At 45.7% G+C, this 16,635-nt stretch overlaps 1 protein-coding gene across 2 annotated transcripts in view; it reads right to left on the minus strand.

Annotated features, from left to right (window-relative positions):
* Positions 1–16,635, minus strand: part of PCSK2 (proprotein convertase subtilisin/kexin type 2) — a 208,468-nt gene that overhangs the window by 77,988 nt on the left and 113,845 nt on the right. For both annotated transcript variants that reach the window (XM_068523829.1, XM_068523828.1), the window contains 3 exons: positions 15,465–15,578; positions 13,370–13,478; positions 6,197–6,234 (listed from right to left, as the gene is read on the minus strand). In XM_068523829.1, the coding sequence (XP_068379930.1) occupies positions 6,197–6,234; positions 13,370–13,478; positions 15,465–15,578 (261 nt within the window). The remainder of the gene's footprint in view (positions 1–6,196; positions 6,235–13,369; positions 13,479–15,464; positions 15,579–16,635) is intronic.

Raw genomic sequence — 16,635 nt, forward strand, 5'->3', positions numbered from 1 at the left:
CCACAAGCCTGTCATCGTCCCCCCGGGTGCCTGCAGGCCAGCCCAGGCTTGCTCTTCTAATGGTGATGGTAGAAGCCTAGGAAGGCGCGCAGGACCCCACAAGGCCGCTTGCGGCCTCTGACCTGGCCCACTGACACTTCTGTATTACTCTATTGTTTTAGAAAAGTCACAAGGCCCAGCCCAAAGTCAAGGGCTGGGAAATACACTTCACCGTTTAGGGGGAGGTTCTGTGGAGCCCCATAGCAGAAGCTGAGAGAAGGCTGGGGAGCGGAGTCCAGGCAACCTTCCGCATTTGCTGCCTTCAAGAATTTGTGGAAAAACTGCAGGAAGAGCACGTGAACCTGCACAGATTCTCAGCGCAGGATCTTGGAGCTGCTCAGAGGGTGACCCACAGTTTCCAAGCTAATAGGTGGAGGCCCGAGTGTGAGAAGGGCCAGGACTCTGCGTCAGGGCAGAAGCCTGGGCTCCGCACTGTGACCACTTAGGCGTCAGGAGAGGTCATTTCTCCGGCCTGGAGAAAACCTCATTTGGAAAAATTACTGTTGTACAGTTCCTCACCCACCTAGGGGATGAATATCCGTGAATATCGTTTTAGTTCAAAGGTCTGTGACGGAGAAAAACAGATCAGAAATTCTCTCTCTGGGCCTCCCCCTTCCTTCTATCCTGGCTGCAGGCAGTTGGTTCTCTCTCCCTGTTCCTTCTGTTTGCTTGGCTGCTCTTTTTCAGATCAATCTTTTATTTTTCAAATAGATCTTTGAGATTGACTTTGGTAACCTCCACCTTTGCCCTCTGATTTTCCTAGTCTCACAATCTTATGCTTAGTCTGGAGGTGCCCTTTTTTCTCTTTTGATAATGCTGAGCTCGCTGGGCGTGCCCCGAGCAATTGCACCGCTTTCTGGAGGCGTGTCCCTGCTTCTCCATTGGGACAGGCTGCCTTCGTGTCATCTCAACTCTTTTGAGAAGGAAATGGATTTTTATTGAGCATCTATTATCTGCCAGGTGCTGTACACACGGTATCTCAGCGATACCCCACAACACACCTGATACTCTTTTTGGCCCATTTCACAAACGAGGAGATTAAAGTTCAAAGAGGTTTAATAGGTGAGTCTAAGGTTGCACATCTTAGACTCAGGCAGCCGGGAGTCACACTCAGGTTTCACTGAGTTTCAGGTTTCACCGCTTTCCAAGGGTCAGCACGGCCACCCTGCCTGACCCCACTCTGCGTGTATGGCGGGCAGGCCAGGAGAGGCGGCTCGTGCTTGCTGGGGTCTCCTCCTAAGTAAGCTACTTGCCTCTGAGAAAACCCTCACCCCAGTGGGAAGGCTCTCTCTGGATTTTACAGAACCACTAGCCATCTCTTCACCTCCTTAGCTACAGAAGGAAAGCATCTGAAAGGCTCCTGCTTTTGGAGCAAAGCAGGAGATGCTCGGCTTCAGCCGCCCCCATGCTCTGAAAGCTGCCGCCTCACCCACACTTGCATGTTCTTGAATAGAAGTCTCCCTCTATTCTGCAGGCCTGAAAGGACCCCAGGCTTGGACCTGTACCGTGAACATGGGCCCGTGATCATTGCTGCATGGGGGCCACACAGCACCAAGACGGCCACCTCCCTGCCTGCCCACCCCTCACCTGCAAGCCACGCCCCACACCTGTGTCCTTACTGACCTCAGGCTCCTCTGGAGAACACCTGTGTCTGGTTTCTCTTCCTCCAGGGCTCGGCCATAGCAGGCCCAATGCACAGCCATCTGACTGAGCTGGAGCAAATATCCAGAGAGGACGGGGTAAAGGAATCCCAGTTTCAAGTTGGTCTAAAATAGGGTCTTGGCCAAGACTCATTTCATGTTATTACTATTGAGATGAAGAGAGGTGAATGTATTTATTTGGAATAGTGAGCATTTACCAGTGAGACTGAGTTCCTCAGATTAAATTCAATCATAGAATGATAGAATAACAATAAAAGTGGCCATTATTATCCTTTGTTCCTAACACTCAACAGATACAGGGTAGAATTGTTGAATTAAATGAACACTAATGACTTATATTTATATATTGATTTACAGCTTTCAGAGGATTAAAATTCTCAGTTTAAATAGAAAGAACACTGGATGACCAGCCTACCTTGAGTCTTTTCTTTTAATATACAGAATAAACAAGCTTTGAAAATTATTCTGTTTCGGGAAACATTTTGCCTGGTTTGATTATGAAGAAGTTTTTGTCATATTTGTCTAAGAACCTCTGATACGGTTTTTACTTCTCACTGAGCACATTTCTGTTTATTTTAATCTTTAATATATTTCCAAGGCATCCTCCCTCTGGCAGACGTTGCCTGGACCCAGCCTTATGCCTCTTTCTGTCATCTCTGCGTCCTTGGTGGGCTCCAGCTGCCTGTACCCACTTCTGTTTGCCGAGGGCGTTTCCCAAGACAGTGGGAAGGTAGGAGTAGCTGGGATGTTAACATCCCCCGTGACCAACCCTCAACCAGCGACTGATGGGAGTTGCTATATAAATACCCCAGCTTCCCGGGTATCCCATCCAGTGGGATAACTCTGGTGCACATCTTCTGCGTCATCTCACAGATGCCCCAGTGGGATTCCAGCCACTCACCATAGTGACTTGTTTGAAATGCACCCCTTACTGGCTGCCTTCCCTTCCCCATGTCGCTCTCCCTTCCTCGGACCTTCCTCCCAAATAAACTAGTTGCCCTCAAACCCTTGTCCCAGGTCTGCTTCTGCGGGAACCCAAACACAGACCTCCCCAAGGTGCATTCCACTGGAAGGGCACGGGGCTCGCTCTCACATCCAAGCCATTAAGTCACCTAACAAGGTGTGAAGCTGCCTGTTAATCCTTTGCTCAAACAATTTTCTAGTATATCACCATCCACTGATTTCATTGCCCTCCTGGGCAGGTCTACTCCACTTGCCATGCTCATTCTGTTAATTATAGTGTAAAAATTTTAATTAAAAATAAAGAAGATAAATCTGGTTAGTAGCTTCAAAGTTGTCACTCTCAGCCCTTCACAGAGTGAGGGAGAGTTGTGACTGGCGAAAACTAGCTGGTTCAGGTTCTCTGCTGAGGAATTAAGGATGAGCTATTTGGGCGTTCAGTTTTCTCACCTATACCAAAGACGTAGGACATTTTCAAAGCCATGTGTAATTAGATACAATTGGTTTGTAAAGTTCCAAGGGTTTTGATAATTGCTGAAGACTCAGACCTTCCTTTGGATGGAAGTTGTCAAATTGTGCAGTTTTGTCCAGAGCTCACATTTTCTGGTCAATTCTTAGGTGTCATCTAGTTTAAGTCATCTCCTCAACATCCCCGCCAAAAGGCCATCAACTCTCCTCATAAACATTTTCAGATAAGGAGAACCCATTACTTCCTGGGAGAGCTAATTCTTTTTATTTATTCCTTAATCATTAGATAGTTCTTCCTTTAACTGAACTAAAATCCTCCTCCTGCAATGGTCACACGTTGGTGGGAATTTTCATGGGAGAAATTACTGAACAAGTTGAATGCCTCATCTATCATGGAGAACTGGAAATATTTGAAAACATATTTAATGTGCTTCTTAAGTTGTGTTTTTTCCAGTTCTTTCCACTCTCCTAAGCATGTTGTGGTTTGGAGACCTCTACCACCCTTGTCACTGTCTGTCACACTACCTCTAAGAGTGAGACTCCCATTGGAAGCAACCTAGTTGTCCAAGAATTGGGGATTGGAAAGTTTAAGTAAACTACCGCATGAGGCAATACTATATAGCCCTTATAATCATGTTTTGAAGATTATTTAATAATATAAAAATGTTCATGATGTATCACATGGAAGGGGGGTACTGTATATGCAACAAGAGCCCAATTTTACTAAAAATATATAGAGAGAAATGAAGTCCAAAATATGTTAAAGTATTAAGAATGGGGATATAGCTAGTTTTGAATATGTTTTATGTTTTTCTACATTTTCTATAGAGGACAGGTATTTATTTATTTATTTTTTTACTTTGGTCAGCAGTGACTTATTGTATTTTATTTTGTTTTTATTGGAGTATAATTGCTTTACAATGTTGTGTTAGTTTCTGCTGTACAGCAAAGTGAATCAGCTATATGTATACACATGTCCCCTCCCTCTTGGATATTTTTTAATTAGAAAAAAGTTTTTTGGAAAGAAACAAAGGGGAAAAAAAAGAAAGCAGAAAACCACACTCAAAGAACCCATAGGGTTTTCAGGTATGTTCTGATATTGCAGAATTGGGTGGAGCTGGCACCTCTCAATGGGTATCTTTCCCTTTCCAATTTCAGATTAGAGTTTCTGGCAGATGAATCACACTGTCGACTGGCATCGTACCTGCAGTTCATCAGAGCCCCAGAGGATTTTTCTCCCACTTGAATTACTATCTCTTTTTAATCCGGTGACTGGTGTCAGGGGCAGCTGTCACGGAAACACCTGGGCTGGCCAGGGATGCCCAGGTCAGTCTCCACGTAAGTGGCCTTCGAAGGAGGGAGGCCGTGCGCTGCCCACCTTCCATCCTGACTGGCAGCCACCCCACCTTGAAGTCTTAGAAACTGTAAGAGGAGCAACGCTGGTTTGCAAAAGTGAGCAGACCCTCATTTGGCTTCCCCAAGAGGCGCTGGTCTGGGGGATGGTGGGAACCCTGTGCAGCCGCAGCTCAGCTGGGAAGGAGACTGGAAATGCCTTGTGTGCAGGGCAGCCCTGAGGCCGAACCTGCCCCCCTCCAGGCTGTTGTTCCTGCCATTTCTCCATGAGGAAGGGCCTCTGGGTATCAGAACCTTGGAGAAAATGAGGCACATGCATCTCTCAACCTCCCCATTGGAGAGTTCTCCAAGGTCCTGCAGTTACTGGGGAGGCTGGGAAAGGCAGGGCTTTGGAGGGGACAGACAAGCCCCTGTGTGGGGCAGTGCCTCTAAGGAAGCAAAGGAACAGCCAGCTCCGTGTGCCAGCAGTGGGGCAGGGGGTCAGAGGGGAGGAGAGAATGCTGTCCTTAGACTCTGCAGATGGTCGTTGAGGCAGAATCTGCAACTCCTCGGTGGCTCTTCACTGCCTTATCTGCCAGAGTGGATTCTCATCTCGGGGAGTAGAGCTTTGGATTGATTTCTGTCATTTCTCTCTGGAGGCACGTTGGTTGGACCACGCCCAGTGTACACTCTCCCAGGTTTATAAGACCCATGCAGGAAATAGAAACCCAGCGCCTTGGTGCTTTGTTTCCCGATTCCCAGTCCACTACACACATGGAAAATCTCCCTTCTCTTCTTGTAATGTGGACACTCACACCTTCCAGGAAGAATGACCCAGAATTTTGATCCCCAAACACTTCTGCTTGTTAACCAACTTTCCTCTATTTAAATTCATGTTCTCCTAAATATGAGTCTTTTCAGCAAATAAATAACATTTAAAAAAATACCTAGCTCTGGAAGTTACAGGAGAAATGTAACTTAATAATAGTTTGGGTAATTTTAAGTGACTACCCAAATGCTTGAATCGTATACTCCCTGGGGTTAAAATAAAGCCATCGCTTAATGTTTAAAGGGTTTGGAGATTTTATCAGGAAATCAGCAGGTGACTTGCTGGGTCAAAAGTCAGAGCATGGCGTTCCAGTCCAATAGCATTTACTGTGATTCCCTGTTAATATTTGTTATTTGTCAAGGGATACTAAATGCTATACTCAGAGTTGTGGGGAAAGTCAGTGTGGAGCGCTCATCAGCCCCAAAATAAGAAGAAGGCGGCATGCTTGATTTCACAAAGCTACGGGTGCAATGTGAGTTGCTGCTCTTTTTGGCTTTTGCCATCGGTTTTGTCCAGCAAGACCCCAAATGGCTCATTCCCACCCACCTTTCAACATCCTCAGCTGGAGTTGATTTTAAACCTCGCCAAGGCTCTCTCTTCCCACTCCCTGTACCTTTTTTCTCGGCACTTTGTTCTTTCAGATCTCAAGTTTCCTTCTTTTCTTCTGGTGAAGTCACTCACCCCTGCCTGCTGCCAGGCCCCATGCCTCATCTGTCTTTGGCCTGAGCTGTGGCTCTTATAAGACGGGCAGTCTGGGGTGCATGCATGTGCAGGTGTGCCTGTGTGCCAGTGTGCATGGCCTATGTGCATGCAGGCATGTGTGTGCGTCTGTGTGAGTTCCCACTCTGAGGGGCACCAGAACACTTAGGACACACGCGTTTCCCCACACAGGGCAGCTTGCACTTACATAGTTTGAGGCCAGGTCCGGGTGGAGATAGTCGATCCCTGTGAAAAAACAATAGTACAGGAACAATAGGTTAATACCTGCCACGTATCCTCAGGAAAGCTGCTCGAGAAGGCGCGCCCCTTATGTGCTGGCACCAGGAGATGTGTGTGGGGGGGTGAGCGCTGGGCCCCAGCTTCGAGTTTCCATCCCCGGGGAAGGGTGCTGCCCCGCCCACGTGGAGAGCCAGCGGCCACCAGATGTGTCAGAGGAGGGAAGCCAGTTAGAGCTTGAGGCCCCAGGATAACGTTTCTGACATAAATGCCAGCTTAGTGACCCTAAGACGGATGGCTCAACAGAGAACTTATCTAAGAGAGATTTGTGGAAATCCTGACATTTCTAAAGCATCAACTGGCATTTCTTCTGAAATGAAACCGGTTCTGGGGAGGAAGAGCGATTATTATTTAACAGAGCCCGGACAGCAATGGATTAGAAGCGCGTTGCCTGGCCCAGAAACCAGAGGAACACGGCTCGGCGAGAAAAGCCATTAGGCAAAGGGCAAGTGATTTCCCACGAGGTGTCCTGGGTGGGAGCTGGTTCTTGCCTCTGCAGAAGGCTTTCCAGGGAGCCCCCCAGCAGGAGCCCTGCGCTTTCTTCTGGATGTGGCCTGTCTTGCTGTCCAAGAGTTGTTGCAATGGTAGAATTTTGGTCCATGAGCACTGCTGGGTTCCATTAACACGTGGATCTCAGAAAGCACTGTGAAACTTCAAAGGGCAAATTGCAAAGCTCTCATCCAGGTCTGCAGAGCCATATAATCATTGCAGCAGTGACAACAGAGAATCCAGCCCTCTCAGAAATCGGCTGGTTTCCTGTACTACCTAGCATCACGGTTATGAGTGTAGATTTTGGAGTCAAAGACTCGAGTTTTAATCACAACCACGCTGCCAACTGGCTGTGTGACTTCAGGCAGGGTGCTTGGCCTCTCTGTGCTTGCTTTCTTCTCAACCTGGTAGGGGTGAGAACAGGGTGGTCCGATTATTCCAGTGGCATTCGTAACTCTATTGGGTTGCAATATTTGAAAGCCAGAAGCGTCATTAAGTCCCTATCATAGTGGCCATCTTCACTGCATGCACACCAAGGCCAGGCCACGCTGCAGATTTGTCCTGTGAAAAAGAACTTGTATCCAAATGTATATTTCTAAAAGGAAGTTTTCCTTTGTTTTTCCTGGTTACACAAGTAATTTCTGGACTGGGAGTCACTGTTCTGCTGACGTTTTGATGTTTTGACATCGGAAGCAATTGCTGTCCTCACGCTGCTTGTGAGACTATAGCCAGGCCCTTCCCCCTCACCATCCTCCACTCCCCTCCCCATCCTCCTCTCCCCTCCCCAAAGCTGCAGGAGGACAGCGGTCAGGAGATTTAAAGGCTAATATTATAAAAGTTTCAGACCTTCAAGCTCTGGACCCTGATTCAGAGATGGTCAGTGTAGGCTGTAGGATGGAGTTGGGGACAAGCACAGGCTACCAGACCAACAGATCAGTTCTGTCCAGGCTCAGACACTGTAATATTTGTGTGGCTTTGGCCACATAGCTTCTCTGAGCCTCAGCTTCCTCATCTTTGAAATGGGAATATTGTCTACCTTGCAAAGCAGTTTTCGAGGTTGGAGCCAGTTCATTGAAAGTGTTTAGCTTGCAGTAAACACTTAATAAATTCCATTTCTTGCATCCTCATTAGTACCTTCATCTACCACATTGTTAGGGTTCTGTGGATGGTGCAGATGAGCAGAAATATTTGAAAAATCTACTTGGTTTTAGAGTGTTGTGTTGAAATTAAATTGTCCTATATGTTTGTGGAAATTGGTTACGTTTTTTGAACTCATTATTAGGCAAAACATTTTACAACATACAGATGAGTTTAAAAGATACAGAGAATACTTTTTTTTCTTAACAGGGAGTCAGTTTTTTTTTTTATATATATAATTATTTATTTATGGCTGTGCTGGGTCTTCGTTTCTGTGCGAGGGCCCTCTCTAATTGCGGCAAGCGGGGGCCACTCTTCATCGCGGTGCGCGGGCCTCTCACTGTCGCGGCCTCTCTTGTTGCGGAGCACAGGCTCCAGACGCGCAGGCTCAGTAATTGTGGCTCACGGGCCTAGTCGCTCCGCAGCATGTGGGATCTTCCGAGACCAGGGCTCGAACCCGTGTCCCCTGCATTGGCAGGCAGATTCTCAACCACTGCACCACCAGGGAAGCCCAGGGAGTCAGTTTTTAAAACATGGCCTCAAGTTCTGATAGTGCAAGTTATTTAGGAAAGGAATTTTCTAAGAGGCAGTAGTCTCTTCTCTTTGATGGGAAAATATTAAAGCAAAGAGGTAATTTGAAACCAGAAGGAAATCAGAATGGAAATAAGATAAATTTAGCCTAATTAAAATAAAGGATCTTTAATTAGGTTAAGTGGAAGACTGAATGTGAAGTTAGAACAGATACAGACTTTGGTCTGAGGAAGAAAATATTATTGATAGATTAAGGATGACAGACATGACTCAGAAAAAATAATAATGAACTAAGCATGAAAATAATAACCTGGCAATTAATTAGTATTTCAATATTTTTGTATATTTGATTATCTTTGAAGGTGGAAGTCACTGAATACATCTTCTTAATCAGTTTGTTTATTTTTCAGTTCTTGTATTATTAATGTATTCACTCTTATTTTCATTCACTGGTTTATTTTCAGCAATGAAAGCCAGGTGCTACGTAAGTCCTGGAAAAACACAATTTAGACACAAAACCTGAGCTGTACAATCATCTAAGCCTCACAGTCTACAGGGGGCACTGACTCATCACCAGCCAATCATAATGCACACAAATGACAAATACTTGGTTATATTTTTGCTCATAAACCATTAGTATCCTGTCATTAGTTTGAAAGTCTAATCTACAACAGTCCATATTCTCAGGAATCGCTGGCAGTTCTGGAGACCTCAGGGAATTAGTGAGCTCCATGTACATATTCTTAGTTATAATGCTAATAGTTCAGTCGAGATGTATAACATCTCTGGACTCTGGTCCTAAGCCCAGTTCCTTCCATTGCCCCAAGAGAGCTAGCCCTTGCACCACCCTGAATGACTTATATTTTGATGAGGAGTAGCCTCAGTGGATGGATTGGATTTTTCAAAGATGGTGGTCCAATATCTCCCATCCATATGGTCTCCTACAATGTGACAATGTGAGCCTCCCATTGGAGGTGGGTCTATTCCCTCCTCTTCAATCTGAGTGGGCTGGGCTGCTTCTACCAATAGGATATAGTGGAACACCACTGTGTGACTTCCAAGTCTAGGTGAGAAAAGGCCAGGCATCTTCCCCCTGTTGCCTTTGGACGTTCGTTTGCTCTGAGGCAGCCAGCTGCCATGCAAGGCGCCCACTTGCAGGTGCTCTGACAACCTCAGCTGAGCTCCAGCAGCCAAAGTCAACCACTGGCCATGGGAGTGAGCCGTCTTGGACGCCCAGCCCACTCTAGCCTTCAGATGACCCCCATCCAGACAACACCTGACCTCAACTGCATGAGAGACCTCAAGTGAGAACTGTCCAGACTTCCTGAATTCCTGTGCCACAAATATTATGAGCAAGATAGTTACTTTAAGCTGCTAAGTATTGGAGTCACTTGTTACACAGCAATAATAACGGGAACAGACACCCTGCTGGACCTTCTGGGACCTGCAGAGCCCAAGGTAGGAGAGAAAACACCGTTTTTCAGCATATGACAGAGTTCTAAATCTCCTGGAAGGCTGTGGGTGACTGTCTGGCCCTGAAACTTGTACCTCTGCTTATAAGGATGAGGCCCCGTCACAAGGTCTCACGAGGGAGGCAGAGCCACAGGGTGTGTTTCAAGCACTGAAGATGGTGGTGAAGATTAGTTTGGGCAATTTCTCCTCTCCCTAAACCTTAATTTCTTCATCTGCAAAATGTTGATAATAATAACACAAACCTTAGAGAATAATTATGACTGTTTCCAAAATGTTAAGTGGAGCCTAGCACATAGTACTGACGAAATGCTAGTTTTTATTTTTACTTCAGCTGGAAATCTCTCTCTGACCCTGCCTCACTGGCCTTCAATCTTACTTCCTTGGCTCCATCAGCTAAAGGCCTTGACTCATGCCTTCGCTGACCATCTTTGACCTCGATAGCCAGCGCCCGTCCTGGGGCTGGGTGACTCCTGTCTATCACCGAGTCTCATTACGGCCACATCCTACTTTCCAGGTTAAGTTCCCAACACCAAACAATTCCATCACAACAAAAGGGATGAATTGTCATCATTAAGCAGGGTCCTTGCTGACATCAACGTGCCCAGAATGTCAGAGCAGACCCTTAAGAAATTCTTTCTGCCCTTTTGGCAACAGTTAGCCATGGAGGTTCTTTTCCAGAGGTATGTAGGGTATGGCAGTCACATTGGGTTGCACCTAACGAAAGCACCTACATGAAAGCAGTGAGCATCTATCAAGTCATTGGATCTAGCAGAGGGGATGATGGCTGAGTTTTTGAGCTGGGCAACCAGAGAGGGGTGAACGGGTATTAAAACTGTGCTTGTCCACAAATCGAACCTTCCACACGCAGATCACCAATTATTTCCCACACAAGGCAGGCTTGTAAAATATGACATTAATTTTGCTCTTAGGTCTCAGGGTCAGCATCCGTGTGTGTCTTTGACCTTGTTTTGGGGTGATGTCTTGCTGAGAGACTATCTGGGGAATGATTCCACACCATCCACGTGTGCAGGCAGCTGAGAGAGAAGATGCAGCCCTGATGCTCCCAGCTCATCATCTCTGCTTCCCGTCTGTGGCTGTTCAGGCAGAGATGCCCCACCACATGGTGAGAGGCTGTGCGTCTGGACTTGCCCTTGCCGTGGCCGCTCTTGCCCCAGCTGCGCTCATCTTGCTGTTCAACAGTGGGTTTGGAGAACGGCTTAGTCGTCTTCTTTTCTTCAGTTATCCTACTGGACAAGCATGTGCCGATTTCAACATAGCCACAAATCCTTTGTCTCTCTCCACACCAGGAGGCAGGATCTATTGATATTTCTCCTCCCCTGGAATCTGGCTCTCAGACTGTTTACCCCGTGGAAGGGGCAAAGCAATGCGTGCCCATTCCAGGTTCAGCCTTTGAGAGCGCTGGCAGTTCCTGCTTCTTGTCTCTTAGGATGCCTGTTCTTGGGAGCCCCGAGCCAGCCGTAAGAAATCCAGCCACCCTGCTGGGGAGACCACGTGCAGCTGGAGGGAGGCCGAGCCATTTTAGCACCCAGTTGAGACTCCAGTTGACACTGGCCGCAGCTGCCTTCTTACCCCAACTGTATGAGAGACACCAGAGAGACCAAGAGCCAAACTGTCCCTCTGAGCCTGGGCAACCCACAGAATGGTGAGAGTTAGCAACAGGGTGGTTGCCTTAAGCCACTCAGTTTTGGGGTGGTTTGTTCTGCAGCAGTGGATGACCAAAACAATGGAGAAGTTAGGAGTACAATTGAGGGGCAGAGAGTTCACTTTTTTTTTTGAATCTCAAAGGCCACTAAATCAGCAGGAGAAATAACATCAAATAGGAAATTCTGCTGAGACTTTGTAACGGGCTCGGCTTCTCGGGCCAGGAAATGTGGACCAGAGGCAGGTGACGTCCTCTCCTTAGCTCTCTTCAGAAGGGACGAAGAACGGTCAGTCAAGGGGTCTGGAGTTAAAGAATCGTGAAACGGGCATCTCGGGGGCTGTTGGGGGTTCTGTGAGAGCACCGTGCCTGTCTGTGGCCATTTTTAAGGGTGCTTCTCTGGTCCCCCACATCTGTGTGATGAAATGGTGATTACAGTGTATCCCAGGCAGGTTTCCCCCAAACCTACATGCATCTTTCTCCTGGGTGAGCTGGCCTCATCCACGGTGGTTTCTAAGCCAAAGCATTAGGAAGGAGAAGCAGGTAAGCTCTCCACATTGGCACGCGCGTGCGCGCGCGCACACACACACACACACACACACACTCATGAGAGAGCCTTTCTTCTTGTGAGAGCCCTGGCCCCTGGAGAAAGCTTTTACATCCATTTCAAAACACCTCACACCTCAGAAAACACTGCGCATTGTTTTTATGTTAATATTTAATGAGCCCACACAAAGACAGTGCTGATTTTAAGCACGCTGGCTCTCCTTGTTTTCCCATCAATCCTGCTTCAAAGGCTTGCTGTAGAGAACGTAGTGTTCTTTGAGGATCTTGAGAAGAGAAAGGCTCCATTGTTTCATCTCTGTATAGACTTTATATGTAATTGGACCAATAGTGCACAGTGGAGCTTTTACGCAGGACCCAGACAGCTAACGAAGAGCAAGAATACACCCCCGACGGGACGACGGCAGGGCAGAGATGATCCAGAGTCTTGGCAGAGCCAAGGGCATGTGTAGTTAGAAAAACAGCAATCCATCAAACCCATTGGTTTTCATATCACAAACTATAAAAACGAAAGCTCTGCTAAATCTTTGCTGGTCAGGCATGTGGGATAGAATAACATATTGCAGGGGGCATGTATAATAAAATGTCATCAGTTTGCTTTACAAGGACTCATTCTGAAAGTAGCAATAAAGTCAAAATTCTCCAAACCCCAATCCTGTTACTAAAAAGCTATTGCGGGGATCTAGAGCCACACTGACTAATGGAAATTTCTGGGATGCTAGAAATGAAGTTCAATTGAATTGCCACTAGCCCCATGTGGTTATTGAGACCTTGAAATGAAACGAATGTGATCGAGGAATTGAATTTTTAACTGTATTTAGCTTTAACTAATTTAAACTTAAATGTAAATAGCCACATATTGCTAGTGGCTACCACACTGGACAGTGTAGATCTAGAGAAATAGATGGTAAATATAAACAGAAGCTGTTTTAAGGTAAGGTATAAGCAGTGGTCCAATAAGAAATTACAGTTCAATGATGGTCAACTTTCATTAGTTCATTTAAATTTTTTTAACTTATTAATTCGCTAAATATTTGTGAAGGGCATCCTCGAGCTTGAGGACCACTGATGTGGAGAAATGTGAGGATGTCGACACAGTATAGACGACCATGCCCAGCATCTGGCCGTTCTGCCTCTAATTTCATCTCCAAAACAATGAGTCTTTTGTGTTCCAAAGATGTGCAAAGACACACTTGCTTCCAGGTGATGTACAGCCTTTGAAATACTCACCATCGTCCATAATTCCAATGGTAACACCTTTCCCTGTGTATCCCAGCTCCCAGGCTTCTGCCACATTCAAGTCAAGGCCAGGAGTACCATTAGCTTGCCCGGTATTGATCTGGTTCAGGAATTCCAAAGCAGAGAATCTTATTAGTGTGGTGTAGGTGGTAAAGCACCTGTGTAAATGTTTACTTGCCACATTCCTCAGCCACCCGGTATTCCAGGGCCAGATAAAGGGCAACATCGTCCATGAAACAGTGCTTTGGGGTGTTTTCCCATCTACCTCTTCTAGTCTTCTCCCTCCATTTTTTGATATACACAAAATCAATGTTTTCTGTTTTACGGAAATATGCAAACACAGTTTCAATCTTCCTATCTCTTATGACTAGATCATTATTTTTAAACTCCTTAGAGCCAACATGGCAAGAAACCCTCCCCAATTTAGAATTAAATGCTCGCTCTTGTAGCTCTTTTTTTATCCCTCACTTTCAGAATTCAGTGCATATTGTCTCGGATTATTCTTATTTGAATGTGATTTTCTCACTAAATAACAATATTCTTTACAAGAGGGAGCATGTTCTATTTATCTTTGTAATTTCAGTACCACCACAGCAAGTCTTGCTTAAAAATATTTGTTGAATTGAATTCAAGAGAGTTGGCTCAACTTTGGTGCATGTTCTAATGCAAAAAACAAAAATGCCTTCCCCCTAAAAAATCAAAAAAGAAAGAAAGGAAAAAAAAGAAAAATTCCATACAAATATGTTCACTACCCTCTTTTTATGCTTTTTTGTCCTGTGCAGATTTTCTCAAAGATAAATCATAAAAAAAAATAGCAAAGTCAGAGCTTGTACTGGCTGTTACGGTGTTGCTGAAACATTGTGTGAATGTCATTAGTGCTGTTTATAAAAATGACTGCTCTTCCCCTTCTAGGCACACGCGAAGATGACACCCCTCCATCCCCTTGGAAGCTAGAACCACATGACTGGTTTGGGGCATTGGAATGTGAGCTCGTGAACCATTTGTCACATCCAGGCAGGAGCTTTAAGAGCCAGAGTGTGATTTGCCCCTTCCCCTGGTTGAGATGCCCATGAAAGCAGGGGTTGGGATACAGCTGAGATGGAGCTTGGGTCCCTGGGGATTACAAAGCATTGGATGTGAAGCATGAGTGAGAAACAAGCTTTGATTCTGTTAATCCACTGTGATTTGGGGATTGTTTGTTATTGCAAGAAACGTAGCCGATCCTAATACACGTAAGCTCATTCAGTTATGCAGATTGGATTTGTAGAATTCCATGCCCCAAAGCATAAAGCATAGTCAAGCTCTGAAGCCCCAAGAGGGAAGTTGTGATGCATTCCTACAATGGGCGGTTTATAAATTATAAACATTTATAAATGAGTCACTCCTTTTCCTTCAATATGCCCTGCAGTTTGGGTTGGTTTGGAGACACTGAGCCCCTTTTAAACATAACCAACTCACCCAAATAGGTCAAGAAGGACTGCTGGTGTGTGAGAAAATATTCACTTCACCAGGCAGACGGGGTTTCCATGCCTTGAATCCTGCATCAATTAAGCCCCAGTGAACTGACTTCTTGCCATTATTGTAGGAAGCACTAATACATGCTACTTTTGTTACTTTAGCCTCTGAGCTCTCTTGCTTGTCCCTTGTGAAGTCACCTGATTCTTTTTCTTATGCCTGTGGTTCCACCATGTCCTCCAGTTCCTCTGTCCATTGAGACCCCCGGATTGCTCCTCCCAGAATTTTGACTTGACTTTCACATGGTTTTGCAAGTCTTCACTCATACACTGGTCTGGGAGAATCTGATCAGCTCTTGGTGGTTGCTTTGACCCTAGGAGGTCATGGCTATTTAAGCCGTTCCAGAAACAAAGCAGATTAGAGGATAAGATGCATGGAGGGTGATAGAAAATCAATACCCATCAGAGGGGGCACTGAGTCGCTAGCACCGAGTCGGGTGCTGTCAATACCTATCAGCTAGTACCGAGTGGGGTGTTAGCTGACATCCCACAGAATAATGAGGAAATAGAAACGCATCTTCTATCTGAAGTTCCAAGCTGAGAAACGTTAGGAATGATACCGAGACGCTTACCAGATACCACTGCTTCGTAAAAAGAGGGTCGTTCATGTTGATGTAGATCTCGTTGATGTCTCTATACCCTCGCTTTTTTCGGTTGAACCCTTCCTGTTGCAAGGCCCTCTTTACCTGGAATGACAATACTGGCATGTTACCTGAACACCCCTCTTCTGGACTTCATTTCTACAAATTCAAGTTCTATTTGTATATAATGTGTTTTTGTTTTTTTTTTTCCTCGGCAGAAACCAAGTTCATTTCATGCACATTCTTACTTTATGATTATTTTCCAAGATCATTTACTTCTGCTTGCGCTCAACAAAGAGGCCTTGGGGATGGCTCAAAGTGAGTGTCCTTAAAATAAGAAGGAGGTGGAGAAAAGTATTCTCAAGGGAGATAAGGCAGTAGGGGCATTAGTGAAATAAAACAGTGAAGCACTTCTATTAAGGAAAGGAATGTGGAGTCATAGAGGGAAACAGTGGAACTGGCACAGACTATTTTTCTGGAGGGCTTCCCAGCATCCATTTTGGGAATCAGCCAAAAACAAAACAAGAAAAACCTGCCTGACAAACCAGCAAGTCCACAGCAATGTTCTAGAAGGTAAGTGAGGGACCTTTGAAGATAAATTGATGCTGTCCTTGCAATGATGACCCTTCATTTGGGGACAGTCAGACAGAACCCCAAGCCCTTGGATGGAAATGAAACTTAGGAGCTGAATTAGGAGGCTCCTGGCAACAGCTGGGCTTTGTCCCAAATGGGAACCTTTCTTTCACTTGGGCAATAAGTAGTTCATTATCCAATAGCTGTGGCCAAGCATCTACATACTCAAGGACTATGCAAATGGATAAAAGGGTGTGTGCTGGGTGCTTTTAATTTTTTAAAGTTGTATTTTGCTTCTGAACATTCATTTCTCCTTCTGCCAGGACTCCCCAGTGCATTTGGGAGATTACCTCAAGCCCACTGGGTTCTGTGTTGGTGGGAGTGAAATTCAAGGCACCAGCCTCCTGTAAAGAAGCTGAAGCTTCTCTCTGCCTCAGAGGTGCCTCAATGGGTATCTCTCTTCTAGGATATGAACCTTGGGAAAGTGATGTGAAGGCAGAAGGGACCCTTGGAGGCTATTTATCTCAGAGGCTCACTCACCAGGCTCTCCCCATAAAAGATCCTGGCCATCGTTGTTCCCACAGCCCAG

The sequence above is a fragment of the Eschrichtius robustus genome, chromosome 16 (genome assembly GCF_028021215.1).
Source record: "Eschrichtius robustus isolate mEscRob2 chromosome 16, mEscRob2.pri, whole genome shotgun sequence".
Classification (NCBI taxonomy): Eukaryota; Metazoa; Chordata; class Mammalia; order Artiodactyla; family Eschrichtiidae; genus Eschrichtius; species Eschrichtius robustus.